The sequence below is a fragment of the Pristis pectinata genome, chromosome 8 (genome assembly GCF_009764475.1).
Source record: "Pristis pectinata isolate sPriPec2 chromosome 8, sPriPec2.1.pri, whole genome shotgun sequence".
In the NCBI taxonomy this organism is placed as follows: domain Eukaryota; kingdom Metazoa; phylum Chordata; class Chondrichthyes; order Rhinopristiformes; family Pristidae; genus Pristis; species Pristis pectinata.
Genome location: NC_067412.1, coordinates 21,464,323 through 21,484,425, shown reverse-complemented (window position 1 = coordinate 21,484,425; position 20,103 = coordinate 21,464,323). Strand labels below are relative to the sequence as shown.

Sequence of the window (20,103 nt, the reverse complement as noted above, 5' to 3'; positions counted from 1 at the left end):
CTCCACTTGGCTGTTGCCTTCATTACACTGTTATAATTCTCTATTCTATGCAGATTTCCCAGCTACGGAACAGTGTACACTTTGGGCCTCCACTTTTCTCTCATTTCCCAAGGCAAAGTACTAACCCTATACTTGATGTCTTCCCTCTACAATCCAAACATGGTCACAAACACATTCGGAAGTAGACCACACCTGCATTTAATGTGCACTTAGATGCATCAAGTGATAAGTATTCTGTTGCAACAGCCCTCCTAAAATGTTATTTTTAGCCAAGTAATATCTGGCAGCATAAAGGTTTCTTTTCACAAAGATGCAATCATGGCAGTCAATGAAAAGTTGGCTATTACCCAATGTGAACTGTTTAAGTCCAATTTTTCTGAAAGTGATGAATCAAACTCAAAAAAAAAGCAGCTTCAATTACCTTCTTCAGTTGTGGAAAGGTTTTGAAGAAGCCATTCAAAAATATCATTGCCTGGAAAAAATATTAAAATGAAATATTTTCAGAATAAACTTGGAATTTATAAATGATTGGTTTTAAACATGAAAATATTAAATCATTTACTTAAGATATATACCCGATCAGTTAAAATTCAACACAAATACCTTTGAAATATTTTATTTATAATGTATTGCAAGACCCATTTAAAAGTTACAATGCCAGAAGTAGCAATGCCACAAGTACCATTACTTACACTGACATAACTTGGGTGCTTTATTAAGAGTATTATTAAGAGTCAATTCCCCAAAGCCAAGGCCAGAAATTGGCCTTCAGCAACAGCATCTGAGATCTGCAAAACTAATCACAAATATACCCAACCCTCAATTCCCAATCCCGAGAGGTGAAGATAATTATATAGACAAATGGGTAGACATCCTTCAGTGCTCAGAAATTACTTGGCAGTGCACCAGAAGTTAAGATACCAGAGCAGCAGCAGGCCATGTGGTTCTTCAATCTCAATTTGCCATTCAATAAAATCATGACTGTTGTTCTATAACATCTAAAATTTCTCACACTATCCTGGTATGCATTGATTCTCTTAGCATCAGTATTGAATGTACACAGCAAATGCACACCTGTAGCCCAAAGGCTAGAGAATTTCAAAAGAGAGACTCATGAACCAACAAGTGAAATTTCTCTTCATGTCATTTCCAAATGTTGATCTCTTAACCTGAGACAAAAATCACTAAATCTCCTCAACTACACAGCTTAGAGTTATTATATGACACTTGGGAAGAAAAATTAGATTTGGTAGCTTTATGTTTTTGTAAACTTCTTGATTCAATTGCAAGTTTAATCAAGTCAATGAGCAGTAAATCCACTATTTTCACTTCAAGTTTCACAAACTACCCAATCGTCCTAGGTCCTCCATGTGTCCAACAGACTAATGCTTGGAAGAGCTCAGAGAAACCCAGCAACATGTAGCACGATACTCATTGAGCTAAAGTCAGAGGAAAGACTTGCACATTGGTGGAGAGGCTGGACCAAGTGTTGGCAATTGAGGATCAGTGAGGTGTGAATGATCTATTGAGGTGTTGCTGGTAGGGGAGGGGGCCAGTGGGAGAGCTGACACCAAGCACATTACTTAAAGGGACCAAATAGTCCACGTGCTGGCAGAACTCCTTCAAGTAACTGAAGCAGCTTCACAGACACTCAAAGCCTGCTCTTGTGAATGAAATCCTGGAAACAGTATCCAGTGTGTATTCCACACCTCTGGAGTCCTGGTGTGTCAGAAGCATGAGGTTGGAGAAGGAAAATCATATTCCTTGTGTAATGCAGAATAAATGAAAATGTTTCCTTTGTAACTTTTCATTGGAATTAAATTGTGCGTCACAAAAATGCACCTCAATGCAATCTTATTTTGGAGACGTTTGTGTTCGATCGTATCATGCCAACATTCCAAACTTCACTAAGTGCAAAAGTTAAGCTCAGTACTGAATGTTGACAGATGTTTAAGTATACTTACACATGAACTAATTCAGTTATATGTAGTTTATGTACGCACATAATGTTTCTACCAGGAAGTGCATCAGATATGCAGTGGCAACAACTATGGCTTGTCAGCAATTTTTATTGGACAACAATGGGTTAGAGTGCAAGGAAGAGTGGCTCTTATCAAGCACAGGGGAGAGTAGGAGCTACTGGCGTAAGGAGCAAAATAGGAGGCAGTATGTCTGATGGGAACCTTCTCTACAAGTTCTGCTGAGCAGCACAGATGAGATCTTCTGCATCCCAATAATAAAGGAAACCTCATGCTTCATGCAATCAGTACCCCAGATATTGAAATACTTGCCAAAGTCTTCATTACCCTTCCTCAAAGTGTGATGGATTTCACTCACAGGCTGTGATGTCAGCTCACATGTACTCTACCACGGTGCATGGTCTTCTGCAAGGATTCAATAGCTGGATCCTCACAACAGGTGAGCAGGGTGCTGTGGGGTTGGTGCTAGGCCCGCAATTGTTCACAATGTACATGAATGATTGGAAGAGGGGACCAAATGTAGCGTATCTAAGTTTGTGATGACACTAAATTGAGTGGAAAAGCAAATTGTGCAGAAGGTGCGGAGAGTCTGCAGAGAGATATAGATAGGTTAAGTGAGTGGGCAAGGGTCTGGCAGATGGAGTACAATGTTGGTAAATGCGAGATCATTCACTTTGGAAGGAAAAATAGAAGATCAGATTATTATTTAAATGGTGAAAGATTACAGCATGCCATTGTGCAGAGGGACTTGGGAATGCTTGTGCATGAATCGCAAAAGGTTGGTTTACAGGTGCATCAGGCTATCAAGGCAAATGGAATGTTGGCCTTCATTGCCGGAGGGATTGAATTTAAGAGCAGGGAGGTGATGCTGCAACTGTACAGGGTACTGCGTGCAGTTCTTGTCTCTTTATTTGAGGAAGGATATACTGTCTTTGGAGGTGGTGCAGAGGAGGTTCACAAGGTTGATTCCAGAGATGAGGGTGTTAGCCTATGAGGAGAGACTGAGTTCCCTGGGACTATACTCACTGGAATTCAGAAGAATGAGAGGGGATCTTATAGAAACACAGTTATGAAAGGGATTGATAAGATAGAAGCAGGAAGGTTGTTTCCACTGATAGGTGAGACTAGAACTAGGGGACATGGCCTCAAGATTTGGGGAAATAGATTTAGGACAGATGAGGAAAAACTGCTTTCCCCCCCCTCCAGAGAGAAGAGAATCTGTGGAATTCTCTGCCCAGGAAAGCAGTAGAGGCTACCTCATTAAATATATTTAAGACACAGTTAAATAGATTTTTGCATAGTAGGGGAATTGAGGGTTATGGGGAAAAAGGCAGGTAGGTGGATCCGAGTCCACGGCCAGATCAGCCATGATCTTATTGAATGGCGGAGCAGGCTCGACGGGCCAGATGGCCTACTCCTGCTCCTATTTCTTATGTTCTTATGAGTCCCATGAGTCTTATGCAGTTTAAACAAATGCCATGCAGACTGGGCTCAAAACCATACTCTGCCTTGGAGAGGCAGACATCCATTTCAGAGAGGGAATTTTGTGTTGGGTAGAACAATGGAGAAAATTAATTTGGCATGAAATGATCAAGCATTACTGCATCAAAGCATGTTGTGTGAAACAATTTAATTCCAATGGAAAATTGCAAAGGAAGATTTAAGTTATTCTGAGTTGCCCAAGGACTGTTGCCTCCTCTCCTGTGGTCTTCAGTGCAAGCACTCAGACCCAGCCCCTTGGGAGCACCACTGGCACAGCAGAGGCGGCACATCTGGTACCCCCTCAGGGTGGCACCATGCCTGGTACCTTACTAATCCCTCAACCAATATCTTTATGTTGCAACTCTGACCTACAGTTTCTTCATCTGTATAGCCAGAATTTCATTGCCAGAACCCAGGCAAATAGATTCATAGAGCAATACAGGCCCAACCAGTCCATGCCAACCATGGTGCCCACACCCAGCTAGTCCCAATTTCCTGCATTCAGCCCATATCCCTCTAAGCCCCCCCCCCTTCCATGTACCTATCCAAGTGCTTCTTAAACTATACTATTGTACCTGCCTCAACCACTTCCTCTGGCAGCTTGTTCCATATACTCACCAACATCTGCATGAAAAAGTTGCCCCTCAGGTCCCTTTTAAATCTTTCCCCTCTCACCCTAAATCAATGCCCCATAGTTTTGGACTCTCCTAGCCTGGGGAAAGGACTGACCACCTTACCTATGTCTGTCATATTTTAAACAATTCCATGAGGTCACCCCTCATTCTCTTACGTTCCAAGGAATAACGACCTGGACTGACTATCCTCTCCCTACAACTCAGACCCTCTAATATCTGGCAACATCCTTGCAAATCTTTTCTGCACTCTTTCCAGTTTAACCATGTCTTTCCCATAAGATGGCCAAAACCTAATGCAGTACTCCAAGTGCGGCCTCACTAATGACTTACACAACTGCAACAATGTCCCAACTCCTACACTCAATGCCTTGACTGAAGGTGGCCAGCATGCTTGAACACTTTTTTCACCACCCTGTCTACCTGTGATACCCTTTTCAATGAACTATGCACTTGTACCCCTAGGTCACTGTTCCATTACACTCCCTAGTGCCTCACCATTCATAGTACAAGTCCTGCTCTGGTTTGACTTTCCAATATGCATCACCTCACACTTATCTATATTGAAATCCATTTGCCACTCCTCAGCCCTCTTCCCTAACTGATCAAGATCCCCCTATAATCTACAATGGCCTTCTTTACCATCAACACCTCATTTCATGTCATCTGCAATTACTGTCCTTCAATTGAGGGAACAGTGCAGACCAAACATTGGCTTCTAACACCGATGGGTTTTGGTTAGTTCGGTAGACAACAGGATGGCCAAGGTCACCAAAATGGTGCTCCATCAACAGATGTCTGGCCTATCCAACTCCAGCTGCTAAGATAGCTATCCTTCTTAGAGATTTCCCCCCCTCACCATCTATTTTTTCTTTGTCTAACAAAGCCTCACCTTGTTTCTCTGCCTCCTTCAACCACAGTCCAACAAACACCAATGAAATGATACATATGTACTTTGGGTTCTCGAGCATGTGGCACAGCTTCTAAATGCCAATGCTGTTCCCCATGACTATGCTAATAACCTCATCTGCAGATACAAGAGCAGCAGCCATTCCTGCAAATCCCAGAGATCCTTTGTTCTGTCAGCTACCTAAAAGCCAAGTAATTGTAATCTTACACTGAGGGGCGACTATTGTTTAGATCATTCAGTTGTGCACTGCAGATGCAAGAAGAATAAATGTGCCTGTAGCAACTTGGAAGTCTATGATGAAATAATCAAGAGTGATGGCAACATTAAAAGATATCACCAGAAGCCCAAATCACTTGTCCAGCAGAGCAGCAACCGGCTACCTAGTGATACACAACCTCCTGGTTCAGTGGCTCTTAATTATGCCCAAGAAACTAGCTCCTGACCATAGACGCTGTTTGGTGTGGGTATTGTGACTTTTGATTTCTTATTTGTGATTGCTGTTGCCTAGTTGTTCCTGCTTGCATACTTCTTACCTGCATTAAGTTATTTTATATCACTAAATCCAATAGTGATATACCTCTACTTTTGAACTTACAAAAACTGGATAATAAAGCATCTCTTTTCCTTTGTATCTCCTTACCAGCTTACTTTGCTTATTTTAAACCTTGCATGACATCCGGGATATGCCCTCTTCTTGTTACTCCCATCAGGGAGAAGGTACAAGACCCACACTCAATGATTCAGAAACTGCTTCTTTCCCTCCTCAGATCAAATTTCTGAATGGATCATGAACACTATCTCATTATTCCTTCTTTTTGCACTATTTATTTTGGTAATTTATAGTAGTCTTATGTCTTTGTACTGTACTGTTGCCGCAAGACAACAAATTGCACGTCATTTAAGTCGGTGATAATAAATCTGCTTGTTTGTAATGCATTGAATGTTTGTAATTTCAGACTTGCTTACATACATTATTCTTCACTTGTCCTTTATTAAAAGGGCTGTAGAATACTCTACTGGCGTGATCAATCCCTTCTTATCCTTGATAACAATCCACTTTGCTATCCTGAGACATCCAAATTTAATTAAAGAAATGTTCCAAAGGACAGAAACATCAATTTTTAGCGTTAGAAACTTTCTGGGCATCGCCAATTCAGATATTACTTTTGCCATTCAATTTATCTCTTCTGAAGATGTATTGCATCTCTTAGAATCACCATTGTCTAAGCAATGTACTGAGCAACGTACTGTGTGGTCACAGCCAAGTGAATGCTGCAGATTACATACAAGGGAACGCTACACACCTTGGAGTACAATATCCAGGAAATTCAATTGTGCTCACATGGCACACAAACAGCACAGATCTGTCATACATAGGCTTTGCTCTGGGTGTGAGGCTTTAAAAGGGCAAGTCCTAGTCCAGTGTTATCTATAAAGGGCACTTACCTACAGCCCATTAAGTTACAGTCACTTAGTATGGCCCCTGACATCATACCCCATGATGAAAGTTCACCAACCTGAAGCTGTAACTCTATTTCTCAACCCTGCCTGCTGAGCATATCCAGTTTTTCTACCACAGAATAACTCCCACACTGATCCTACTCCAGAATTAATGTGGCTCTACCTCAACTCCATCTCCTGTCTGCAGCCAATCATGGTCTCTCCCTTCAGAGCTTTTCTCCACTATGACCACCCCACCCCCAGTGACCCATAACCTCTGATCTATCAGACTTCCTCCACTTGATTTACAAACCCTGACAAGCCTTGAGCTTTACTGAGGCTGGGTGTTGCATTGAGTAGCTACTTCAATGTATTACAATATATAAAAGTAGCATCTCAATTGTAATCTACTTTTCTGCTAAGTGAGATCCTCATCTAAACAGTGCCAAGCATAAAAAAAAATGCTTCTCCTCAGAGTGGAAGGGGAAACTTGTGAAACAGCCTCCTTTAATATACTACGTGCTAATGGGGTAAAAGCCAGTAGAGCAAAGGATTTAAAAGGACTAGATGCAGTCTGGTTAATTCAACAAAAATAAATGCTGTAAATACTCAGCAGATCTGGCAGTACCTGTGAAGAAGCGAGGTTAATGTTTCAGGTTTATGACTATCAATCATCAGATCTAGGGAAAGTCAGAAGTCGAACATGTTCTAAGTTGCAGAGAAGGGGGAAAGAACTAGGAGAGACAAAGGGAATGTGTAACTGGGTGGAGTCCAAGAGAGACAGAATGACACAGGTGCTGGCTGAAAGCGATGAACATTTACTAATCATGGCTGATCTGTCTGGAAGAGATGCAAGTAGAAATTGATGAATGAGAATAGAGGAGAGAGAACAAAAATGTTGCAACTATGATTTACAAAATGCTACAATTGCTGGACATCCACAATTTAGAACTATTCAGATCAGGTGGTATCCATGGAGAGAGAAAAGTTGAACTAACATTACAAGTCAATGACTTTTTTTGATTTTGGATTCATATCTTTAGAGACTTTTTGCTTTTCAACTGGCAAATCCGCAACTTGCGTTAAATCTAGTGGATACTTATAAACTTAAAAAAAAATCACTGCATGGATGTGCTAATGCAATTATTGTGATTGAGAAATTAATTTTTGACTAGTTTACAACTGGCAAAATGAAGGAACAGTTATGTATTTAATATCAACCTCCTGAAGACATTGGATGAAGTTTCCCCACTGGATTTTTTTAAAAAATTGTAAACAGAGGAAATGTGGCAGAATTAGTCAATAAAAAGTTTAGTGGTCAAATGGAACAAAGAAAAATCTCCAGTGCAAATACTCTGCAGGAATACAGCAAAAACCTGGGATGTTAAGAGCAATCGAGAATAAGAAGCAAAGGTTGGCCAGGAAACAGTAAATGAGCAACTGCAAGCCTTCAAGGTAGAGATGGTTCAGGAACAAAACTAGCATATCCCCATGATGAGGAAGGATGGCTGAAGATCTTTGGAGACACTGGAAATAAATACAGAGAAAGATTCCTGGCAAATAAAATTACAGAATCATTGAGAGAATACAAAGTATGCAGGGAAAACTGAAAAGTTCAAAGAGGAAGTTTGAGAAGAGATTAGTGCACGACAAAGTTATCCAAAAATATTTTATAAATGCAAGTAGTAGTAGGAAAATTGAAAGAAAAATACAACTCCTCAGGAACAAAAAAAGGGAAAGATTTTGTGGAAAAACCTGCAGAGTACCTTACATCCAGGAGTGTAGCAGGAGAAAGGTTCCATCTCCACGTTCTGAGCAGACAGTCACTGAAGTCTACCATCTGCTGCAGGAGTTCTAGCCACGAATGATGATACAAAGCTAGGTGGCAGTGTAAGCTCTGAAGAGGTTACAAAGAGGGCTTCAAAGGGATGGAGACAGATTAAGCAAATGGGAAAGGTGGACAGTGGAATATAATGTGGAAAAAACATTGGTAGAATAAAAAAAGGGGGACATCAAACTTTTAATTGGGGAGAGACTTGGGTGTACAGCAAGTTAACATCAAGGTACAGTCAAGCAATTAGGAAAGTAAACAGCAAGAGGATGAGTACATGAGAAATCTTATGATTATTTGGTTGAGACTTTATCTGGAATATTGAGTATAGGTCTGGTCTCCCCCAAATACATACATAGTTGTGACAGACTGAATGCAGCAAAGGTTCGCCAGATGGATCTCTGCGATGGATTTATCACACGAGGAGAGGTTAATAATATGACCTATGCTTCTGACTTCAGAAGAATGAGAGCCAATCTCATTCAAACATACAAAATTCTTGTAGGGCTTGACAGGTGAATGCCTGCATGATTAATTCTCCTGGCTGTGGTAAATAAAACCAGCAGTCACAGTCTCAATACGTTTGTGCATTCACAATAGCAATGAGCAGAGATTTCTTCAGAGGGTGACGAATCCTTGGAATTCTCTATCCAGGGAGGATAGTGGACACTTAATTGTTTAATACATTCAAGACAGATTTATAGATTTTAAGATATTAAAATATGGGACCAGTGCAGGAAAGTGGTGCTAAGGTAAAGGATCAGCCACAATCTTATTGAATGGAAAGTAAAGTTAGAGATATTCTCAATCATTGGGGGCTTTGATACAGAAAGGAGAGAAAAAAAGTTCTCTAGAAAATTGTTCAGTAACCAGAGGTCATGAGTTTAAAATAATTAGCCAAGGAGCTAGAGGCATAGCAAGAAATAGGAACCCAAGAGTGGTAGTGACAAGTTGCTTTTTGTAATGGAGGGATGCAAATTCAAATTTGAGTTTGTTGTCATATGCACAAGTACATACATGCAGAGGGGCAATGAAAAACTTACTTGCAGCAGCATCATAGGCACATATCATATAAGCAGCACTCACAAGAAAAACAAATTAAACACAAATTGTACACTTTATTTAAACAAGAAAGAACACAATTAGAACCAAAAAAGTCCAAAGTGATCAAAGGTCATGGCATTGCTAAACTGTAGTGGTGATTAGGGTTTTGCCGGTTGGCTCAAGAACTGAATGGTTGAAGGGAAATAGCTGTTCTTGAACCTGGTGATGTGGGACGTCCTGCCCAATGGTAGCTGCAAAAAGATAGCACACAGCAGAGATCCACTTTTCTTATTATATACTCACAGCATGGACTTAGGTGTACAGGACAATTCCAAACATGCAGGTTGCACAAAATTTAGAGATGCAGTGAACTGTGAAGGCAGCAGGACACTATTAGAAGATATGGGTTTTAGACAAAGTTTAACTCTGAGAAATGCGAGTTGTTACATTTTGTTTGGAAGAAGAAATAAACTAGAGGATGTGGCGACTCACCGTCTAGTCGGGCGAACCGGCTCGGCAGTCGGGTCGCGCAGTGTCGGAGCGACGAGGCCCAAGATGGTGGTGGGCCTCGTCTTTCCGAGCAACGGGGAGAACCCGCGCGCGGGAAAGTCCTGATGACGTAGGACTTACGTCATTGCCGGTTGTTTTGGGCGGGAACATTCTCCCTTAAAGGGCCCCCGCAAGGTGGGAAAATAAACCAGTTCTGTTTGGCAATCCTCCAAGTAGAGTCTTGTTTTATTCCGCGGCTACAACCTCTACATTGGTGACCCCGACGGTCCAAACGGCTTTTGGACCCGCGAAATGGACGACAGCGCAGCAGCCAACGCAGTGGCCCTCAAGCTGCCCACCTTTTGGACACTTCGGCCCAGCGTCTGGTTTGACCAGGCCGAAGCGCAATTCCACCTTCGGCAGATCACCTCCGACTCCACGAAGTACTACCACGTGGTTAGCTCTCTGGACCAGGAGACAGCCGCCCAGGTTGGAGACTTCATCCAGTCGCCTCCGGAGGAAGATAAGTACCCGGCTTTCAAAGACCTTTTGATCCGGACCTTCGGCCTCTCCCGTCGTGAGTGCGCCGCCCGCCTGCTTCATCTGGATGGCCTGGGGGACAGATCCCCATCCGCCCTAATGAATGAGATGCTGGCATTGACCGAGGGACACAAGCCATGCCTGATGTTTGAACAGGCTTTCCTCGAACAGCTCCCCGATGACATCCACTTGTTGTTAGCTGACGCCGACTTCAGCAACCCCCGTGAGGTGGCCGCCCGGGCAGATGTCCTGTGGAGGGCCAAGCGCGAGAGCGGTTCGTCCGTCAGTCAAATCACCAGGCCGCGAGCCCAACGCCCACCTCGCCCGGCCCCAGCAACCGAGCAGCCACGCCCCAGGAACGCAGACGACGACACGGGTGACCAGCTGTGCTTCTACCGTCAGAGGTGGGGTGCGGAGGCCCGTCGATGCCGCCCACCCTGCAAGTTTCAGGGAAACGCCAGGGCCAGCCGCCGCTGATGGCTACGGTGGCTGGCCGCCGACAGAGCCTCCTCTTCGTTCAGGACAAGAAATCTGGACGGCGTTTCCTCGTTGATACTGGAGCGGAGGTCAATATTTTGCCCCCGACAGGCCGTGACAGGCCACCAGGTTCTCTACTCAATGCCACCAACGGTACAACGATACAGTCTTTCGGCACCCGTACGCTTCAATTACACTTTGGCGGCAGCCATTTTACCTGGACCTTTACCCTTGCCACGGTCGCCCGACCACTCCTAGGAGCTGATTTCCTTCGGGCCCACAACCTGTTAGTCGACCTGCGAAGGAAGCGGTTAGTCCACTCTAGCACTCTCCGGACCTATACCCTGGGAGAAATCAGCCCACCAGCCCCGCGCCTGGACTCCATTTCCCTTTCTGGCAACAATTTCGCCAAGCTCCTAGCTGAATTCCCATTGATTTTGGCACCTTCGTTTACAAATTCTAGGCCCACACACGGGGTACGACACCACATCATTACCACAGGGCCACCCCTTCATGCCCGAGCACGACGATTACCTCCAGACAAGCTCCGCCTGGCAAAGGAAGAGTTCCGTCACATGGAGGAGCTGGGGATTGTTCGCAGGTCAGACAGCCCCTGGGCCTCCCCCCTGCACATGGTCCCCAAAGCCACTGGAGGGTGGAGGCCCTGCGGCGACTACCGCAGGCTGAATGACGCCACCACCCCGGACCGCTATCCCATCCCTCACATCCAGGACTTCGCAGCGAACTTACACGGGGCCCGCATCTTTTCCAAAGTGGACCTCGTTAGGGGATACCACCAAATCCCGGTCCATCCGGATGACGTCCCCAAAACTGCGATTATCACCCCATTCGGCCTGTTCGAATTCCTTCGGATGCCGTTCAGCCTTAAGAACGCCGCGCAGACCTTCCAGCGGCTGATGGACGCGGTAGGCCGAGACCTGGACTTCGTGTTCATTTACTTGGACGACATACTGATCGCCAGCCATAACCACCAGGAACACCTTTCCCACCTCCGCCAGCTGTATTCCCGCCTCCGCGATTTCGGCCTCACGATCAACCCGTCCAAGTGCCAATTCGGACTTGACTCTATCGATTTCCTCGGCCACAAAATCACCAGTGACGGGGCAACACCCCTACCCGCCAAGGTGGATGCTATCCACCATTTTGCCCGCCCCGACACAGTCAAAGGCCTACAAGAATTCCTTGGGATGGTCAACTTTTACCATCGTTTCATCCCTGCAGCAGCCTGTATCATGTGCCCTCTGTTCTCGCTGCTGGCTGGTAAGGGCAAGGACATCACCTGGACTGACGAGGCTGCGGCTGCTTTCGTTAAGGCCAAAGACGCCCTGGCAGAGGTCACGATGCTGGTACACCCCAGGACTGACGTCCCGACTGCCCTCATGGTAGACGCGTCCAACACCGCGGTGGGTGGGGTACTGGAACAGCTACTCGAAGGCCGCTGGCAACCCTTGGCATTTTTCAGCAAGCCGACGACGAACTGCCCAGCTCAGAACCGCAGTTTCGGGTCTGCAGCTCCGAGATTTCTTGGTTGGTCCAGGTCAGCGGACCCTACTTTGCGATGTTGCGACTGGTCAGCCCCGCCCTATAGTCCCTGCAGCCTGGCGGAGACGCGTTTTTGACTCGGTACATGGGTTGGCGCACCCGTCCATCAGATCTACTGTCCGACTGGTCGCCAGCAAGTTTGTCTGGCATGGCCTGCGCAAACAGGTCAGTGAGTGGGCCAGGACTTGTCCGCACTGCCAGACGTCAAAAATCCAGCGACACACCAAGGTCCCACCACAGCAGTTCGAGCCTACCTGTAGGAGGTTCGACCACATACACGTCGACCTCGTGGGCCCTCTGCTGGTTTCAAGAGGAGCCCGGTACCTCCTTAACATCGTGGACCGGTTCACGAGGTGGCCTGAGGCAACCCCCCTGACTGACATCACAACTGATTCCTGCGCCCGGGCGCTGCTCACAACTTGGGTTTCACGTTTTGGCGTTCCGGCCCACATCACTTCAGACAGAGGCACCCAATTCACTTCCAGTCTCTGGAATGCATTAGCGAACCTGCTAGGGACGCAGCTGCACACCACCATGGCCTACCATCCTCAATCAAACGGGTTGGTGGAACGTTTTCACCGCCATCTGAAATCGGCCTTGATGGCCCGCCTGAAGGGTCCTAACTGGGTTGACGAGCTGCCTTGGGTCCTGCTCAGCATACGCACTGCCCTCAAAGAAGACCTCTGCACTTCGTCAGCTGAGTTTGTTTACGGGGCGCCACGAGTTGTCCCCGGGGATTTCATACCTGCCCTTCGGGACCAAGGGGAACAACCCCCAGCAGTCCTACAAAGACTGCGCGAGAAGTTTGGCGCCTTGGCCCCGATTCCCACCTCACGGCACGGTCAAGCCCCATCCTGCCAGCCCAAGGAACTACGGGACTGTAAGTTTGTTTTCATTCGCAGGGGCACACCTCGGGCGCCATTGCAACGACCATATGAGGGACCGTTCCGAGTCATACGGAATAACGGATCCACTTTTATTTTGGTCATTGGAGGCAGGGAACAGGTTTTCACGGCGGACCGCCTCAAACCGGCCCATTTGGATCTGCAACAGCCTGTCGAGGTTGCCACGCCGCGACGCAGAGGCTGCCCCCCTAAGCGGCAGCTGGCACAGCCCACGGACCTTGGGGACTGTATCGCCGGTTCTGGGGAGGGTTGTGTGGCGACTCACCGTCTAGTCGGGCAAACCGGCTCGGCAGTCGGGTCGCGCGGCGTCGGAGCGACGAGGCCCAAGATGGCGGCGGGCCTTGTCTTTCCGAGCGACGGGGAGAACCCGCGTGCAGGAAAGTCCTGATGACGTAGGACTTACGTCATTGCCGGTTGTTTTGGGCGGGAACATTCTCCCTTAAAGGGCCCGCGCAAGGCGGGAAAATAAACCAGTTCTGTTTGGCAATCCTCCGAGTAGAGTCTTGTTTTATTCCGCGGTAGCAACCGCTACAAGGACACAATTCCAAAAGGAGTACAAGAACAGGGAGACCTGGGGCAAATAGTTTGTTGAAAGTGGCAGGGCAGGTTGAAAAAGTGGTTTAACGAAAAAAAAAAGGCACATGGGGTCCACAAGAGCAAGTCATGATAAGCCTTTATAAAATCATGGTTCGGTTACAATTAAACCGTTGTGTCCATTTCTGGATGCCACAACTGAGGAAAGGCTTTATAGACCGTGCAGCAGAGATTTACTAAGATGATTCTGGGGATGTAGGACTTTAGATACGTGTAGAGACTGGAGAAGCTGAGCTTCTTCTCCTTGGAACAGAAAAGAATGTAGTGGATCTGAAAGTTGTGAAGGATAAAGATTAGATGGAGAAAAACAGTTCCCATTGACAGCTCAAGGACTCAGGAACGTAGAATGAAGGCAGCTAGCAAAAGAACTAAAACTAACATGATGATTTGTGTTTTTAAAGCAGCAAGTGCTTAGGATCTGGAATACACTTCTAGGGATGGTAGAGGAGGAAGATGTAACTGCAGCATTCAAAAGTATTGAAAAGAAATCATTTGCAGACTATAGGGAGAGATGGCGAGTGGGATTAACTGGATTGCTCTAAGAACAAGCCATCAAAAGGTGATGTGCTGAATGGCCTTCTTCCAATTGTAAGTATTGTGATATTTTACATGAAGGATTGTTACAATCTGGGACACAGAGTGGAAACAAATTCACCAAAATACGCAGAAAACGTGACATATTTTTGAAAAGGTATTAACTTAGAGGCTTAGGAGGAAAAAGCATTTGCACAAAATGGACAGCTCAGACACGATGGGCCAAATGACCTTCCGCTGAGCTGCAAGAATCTTCTAGATTTGTAGAAAAGACGAAGGATGTAATTAGTATTTTATCCTGTATGATTGGCATCACTGGAAAGCAAATTGATTACATTCATAAAGGCAAGGGGTAGTCATTAGTGATGGCAGCTGTGCATGGTCAAGTCATTAGTGGAACCCCACAGGGATCAATGTTGAGACCATTACATTTCTCAAGTGATCAATGACTTGGATGAAAGCACAAGCCTTAAGAATGCAGATGACACAATGACATCTGCGCAAATTATGACTAAAATCAAACAAGGACAGTGAGGGTTCAAATGACCTTCCTTCAACACAAGGTCTGAAGTAGTTTGATTGTAGCATTTACTCTATTAGCTTCAGCTGAAAGTGCAATATTTAGTCATCAGGGTCCTCATACTAGGATAGGAAGATTAAAATCAAAGTCTTGCTATCGATATCGACCAGTTGTTCCCACAGTGACTCTTCCTCCTACAATCCATATCCAAACACCAGCTGTACTGGTGTTTGTACGTGGATTGTGGGGAAATTATGATTAGTAGTTGGAAGAAAATCACCTATTTTAAACATAGCTAAAACCAAGAAGAACTACAACTAAAATACTGTGGCTACAGGAATTCCAAGACCATCTTGAGATAATCTTAAGAAAAAGCAGGGACATTGATAGACATTTTCTGTATGAATTAAGTAGCCGGTAACCAAAGATAAATCTTGTGTTGCTTCGGAGCAAGTTAGCAAGCATGATCTTAAAAGATATTGTTAGATTTCATCAATAGACAAAATGATGTGACCCGATTTTGATGTTTGAACCAATCACTATCTGTGGCATCATTTCATAGCTCTAATCATTGAGATGTGGCAATCATGAAGAAAAAGTGGGCACCATGACTGTAATGCTGACTAATTTATTCCAAGCCTTTTCATTATAGTCAGCCAGTGAGAATGGTCCTGGGTTGAATGGATTCTAATAATGTGTGTGCAGAGTGATTGAGTTTGGCCAACTTGTAACTGAAAACTCCAGGACAGACAAATCTTGTACTTCTTGTTTAATCCGTGTATCAAAGGATTTACATTTCCATCAAAGCAGATTCAGATCCACAGACCAGATCACCCAATATAGGAAATGTGGAAGAGCAAAGTAATTTCTATAGTGCTTTAATCTTGCCTTTGCCACCCTTCCTCTGGACAAGTGGGCTACTGTCATTTTTGGAACTGCAGCCAAATGTGAACAAGGCATTATTGTGGAGGAAATAATGAAAAGCAATAAAAAATAACTTCTCAGCAAGAGGGAAGTTAGAGTTTCAGGTGGATTTCATATTTCAGAATCTCTCTAGAGTGTAGTTTTAATTATACCTCACCATATTTCCAATTATTCAGTAGGGTGTAAGCATGCTAAATTGCAGTTAAATATAAACGTGGATTCTGGTTTCTTCTTGTGGCAAAAAAAAAGTGTCACATTTTTAGCTGGAATGCAGTTCTAATAAAGTGGTTCAGGTTTTGATACCCTTAAACACAGGGCAACTTCTAAACTTCTTTCCACATGGAACAGTTGCAGTGATATCAAAATCTAATAGCTGGCTACAATAGTTTTCTTGATTCATATAGAGTCATACATATGCTTTCTGAGGACTACAATTCCACCCTACCCTCACCCAAACTTCCATGGAATCTGGTCATCACAGGCAATTCCTGCATTTATCATTTATTCCCTGAACTGAGTCAAAATATTTAAATTGATGTCTGGTGATCTAACAGATTAAATACCTTTCACCTCCAGATACAAGAGGTGAAGAAATCAACTCCTTGAAAGCTTCCCCTCCCCCCCCCCCCCCCCCCCCCCCAAGTACAAAAGGTCCCACGTCAAATGGATTTATATTGTTTTGCTTTTCTTAATTGGCAATGGCCACAATGTAAGATTACCCAGACTCTCAGGAGCCTTAGACTAATATAGGAAAAGAAAGTAACACTACCACATTACATAGAACAGTATTAAACAGGAACAGGCTTTTCAGCCCATGATGTCTAATCCCATCTGCCTGCACAGTCTATATTCCTCCATTCCCTACTTGTTCATGCACCAGTCTAAATGCCTCTTAACTGCTGCTATTGTATCTGCTTCCATTAACACCTCCCCTTCTCTCCTCCCCACACCACCCTCCCCCCCCCCCCTCTTTCCAGGCACCTATCACTCTTTAAATAAAATGTTCATCCTCTCACCTTAAAGCTATGCTCTCCAGCATTTGGCATTTCTACTCTGGGGAAAAAGACTGGCTATTTACCCTATGTCTTCCATAATTTTATACACTTCTATCAGGTCACCCCTCAGCTCCAACACTAGAGGGGGAAAAAAACAATTCAGGTTTATCTGATCTCTCCCCATAGCTAATACTGTCTAATCCAGGCAACACTATGGTGAACAACTTCTGCACCCTCTCCAAAGCCACTACATCCTCCCTGTAATGCAATGACCAGAATTGCATACAGTACTCCAAAAGTGGCCAAACCAAAAATTAGGTTGCACTCTTGAGTGCTAGGCTAAGTGTACTGTTTGTACAAAGGAGAAACACAATTAGACCCTACAGCACTCTTTGAGCTCAAAGCACCAAACAAAAGCTACCATAATGTTCCTAATGCAAACATGTGCTTTATCAGGGAATATAGCAAGGGCCACATTTGTGAAATGTCAAGCATGCATGGACTCAATGAATGCTGATAACATGCAGATCATTCTAGCAACCTGAATGCAACTAATAAAAGCAGAGTTACTTTGATGCTCCAGCTCATGCCCTCCGTGTCTCACAGCTATACATGGGTTCAATGGCATGGAGCAACTCCCACTGGTGCTCTTGAACGCCATCAACAACAACCTGCAGGTTAGTTGGAGGATTATTTATTTTGGTTATTGCTGCAACTCCATGCATTGTAAGTGCTTCCTGCACCTTGGAAATTTTGATCAACCAAAAAGAATGGCTTGGTTGGTGCCAAGATTCTTTCGTTTGTGATTCAAATGCTTCTGGAAATGCTAAAGTATTAGGAATAGCTCTTGGCATTGAGAATTACTGGGAGAGTGGGCTGCAGCCATACAGAGCAATGCCCCTTCCCATAATAGCCAGCATCACCATTGCCAAAACATGCATTGTGCCCCTCCTTTTTATGTCTGCAGCCTACTAAGTTTAACATCTCCTGCAAGGGAGGGGGAAAACCAGAGTGTATCAATGAGTGTTGTGTATTATCTTTGGGTGATACAACTATTGTGGTTGAATAACTTCTAGTGTGCACAACCTGGAAGATGTCAGTGGGAGGCTTGTAAAAGTACCAAGTCTGTGAGGGTGGGGCAAATCAGATGAATTAGGTTGGAGTCCTGACTGTAAAGTAGAAACTTGATCAATACACGAGGCTGGTGATGTACTTGGTGGGATATGGCACTTTGAAGATGCATTATTGAACATAACCACTTTTATCATCCAGTTAAGGAACTTCTCAGGGCCCTGGGATCCAACCTGAATTTGCAACTGTGTTCTAAAGTGATACCAAGAGACAGTGGAGCAATAACAGAAAATGGAAGCAGCCAGCAGGTCAGATAGCATTAGCAGGAAGAGGTGGCTTGCTATTTCAAGTCAAGGACTCTTCATCAGAACTGGATAAGTGAGAAAACAATCATGTCTTAGGTTACCCAGATGGGTAAAGAGAACATACTGAATGTCTGTAATAAGGTGCAGATGAACCTGACAAATATGGTTGGCACCTTACCAGACATTTGCCATTTTCTCCAACTTAAGGCATTTTGTTTTTTTCCCCCAGATCTGATGAAAGGTGCGACTTGAAAAGTGGACTCCACTTCTCCCCCCACTGACGCTGTCTGATCTGTTTCCAGCATTTTCAGATTTCCACCACCTGCAAAATGTTTTGATTTAATGAGGGTCAGTGAAGTTAAACACAAGGTGACCATTTTCTACCACAGATTTTGTTTTTTGTTCTGATTGTGTTCTTTCTCATATAATCTCATTTAATGTGTTTGTGTATGTTGTGCCTCTAATGTCATGTGCCTGCAATGCTGCTGCAAGGAATCTTTCATTGCACCTGTGCATATGACAATAAACTCAACTTTGACTTTAAGACTTCAGCTCACCGGTGCAGTTAATGACTTACCAGAAAATTGCATGTGTAGGTGCTTGCAATTTTTAAACCTATTAGCAGAAGTGGATGGAAGATTGGAGATAAGCCTCTAATTTTTGAATAAACCCTAATGGTCCCCTTCAGCCCACACATTAAAGGCAAGCTCCGAGCACAACTTCTTAGTACAAAAACTTGCAACATAACAACTATAATAACTGCAGCACAGAGGTGCCAGGCTCACAGTACTTTTCAATAGTGGAGGGAATCCCACTCTTCATTTTAAGATGCAAAAGTAAGTTAAGAAAACTACTTCATTTAGATTTTATGATTCCCCCCCAGAAGTAACAAGATTCTGCACATCAGTTTTAATGTTATAGAAAGCACAGGCTTAGCTTCACCCTCACAGTTTAGGAGCGGATCACTAACTCCTTATACAAATTAACCCAATTTTAATTTCAATTTAATCAATCAAGTTGATAATTGGATAGTTTCTAAAGAGGCAGGGAAGTAACTTTGCTTCACCAGATCACCACTCAGTAGTGATGATGGGACGCCTCCCAATATCCAAGCCATCAATAGAGAGACTGGGACGTTTCCAAACACGTGTGAAAGGCGGCTAGGTTGCTTATGGTTAAAGAAAGTCGGATAGCCCAAGCCACCTGAAGACAATTGATAGTTGGCCCCGTTTATTGTTCCTGAACTCACATAATTAGTCCACTGCAGGTCTTACCAGTCATCGCGTGGGGAATAGGAGTAACAAGAAATCTTTGGATTCTCATCTTAATGCCCGTTTCAGGGTCTTGCATTGCCACTATCAATTTCTCCATCTGCGAAGTAACAGTGGCACACACTTAGAGATATAAAGCTGCATTAAAGTCTAAATCTAACTCCTGTACTCTCACAGAAATAAAACACGGAACGAGATTCATTACGCAAGCATTTTCCTGCTCAAAGTTAACCCACAACGGAATAGAATGAATTCTACTGTAGAATTTATCTGCGTCTATTTGCGATAACCCGTCTTCACGCAGCTTTATTCGAGAGAAGTTCGCGGATCTAAATTTTGAAGCACGGAATTTTCCCCCTCGAAACTCCCGAAGCAATCTCACTTTGCTGCATTACTAACTTCTATCCTTTTACTGTAGTTACAGAACAAAAATATAACAAGTTCCCAAATAATTTTCAGTTTTCTGGCTGCAAAGAAAACTTCCAGATTAAAATAAATTCATGGCAGTCCTCTCCTCTCACCCCCTAGCCCGTGAACGAAAACGCCTTACCTTAGCCAGACATGCCATCTGTGCGCTACCGGTGTGAGAGCGAGTGT

At 44.3% G+C, this 20,103-nt stretch overlaps 1 protein-coding gene across 1 annotated transcript in view; it reads right to left on the bottom strand.

Annotated features, from left to right (window-relative positions):
- The window catches only part of rgs11 (regulator of G protein signaling 11), a 96,733-nt gene extending 77,127 nt beyond the window's left edge, over positions 1–19,606 (bottom strand). The window contains exons 1-2 of the mRNA XM_052021320.1: positions 19,510–19,606; positions 422–472 (exon numbers count right to left, since the gene is read on the bottom strand). Of these exons, the coding sequence (XP_051877280.1) occupies positions 422–472; positions 19,510–19,606 (148 nt within the window). The remainder of the gene's footprint in view (positions 1–421; positions 473–19,509) is intronic.
- Between the last annotated feature and the right edge of the window lie 497 nt (positions 19,607–20,103).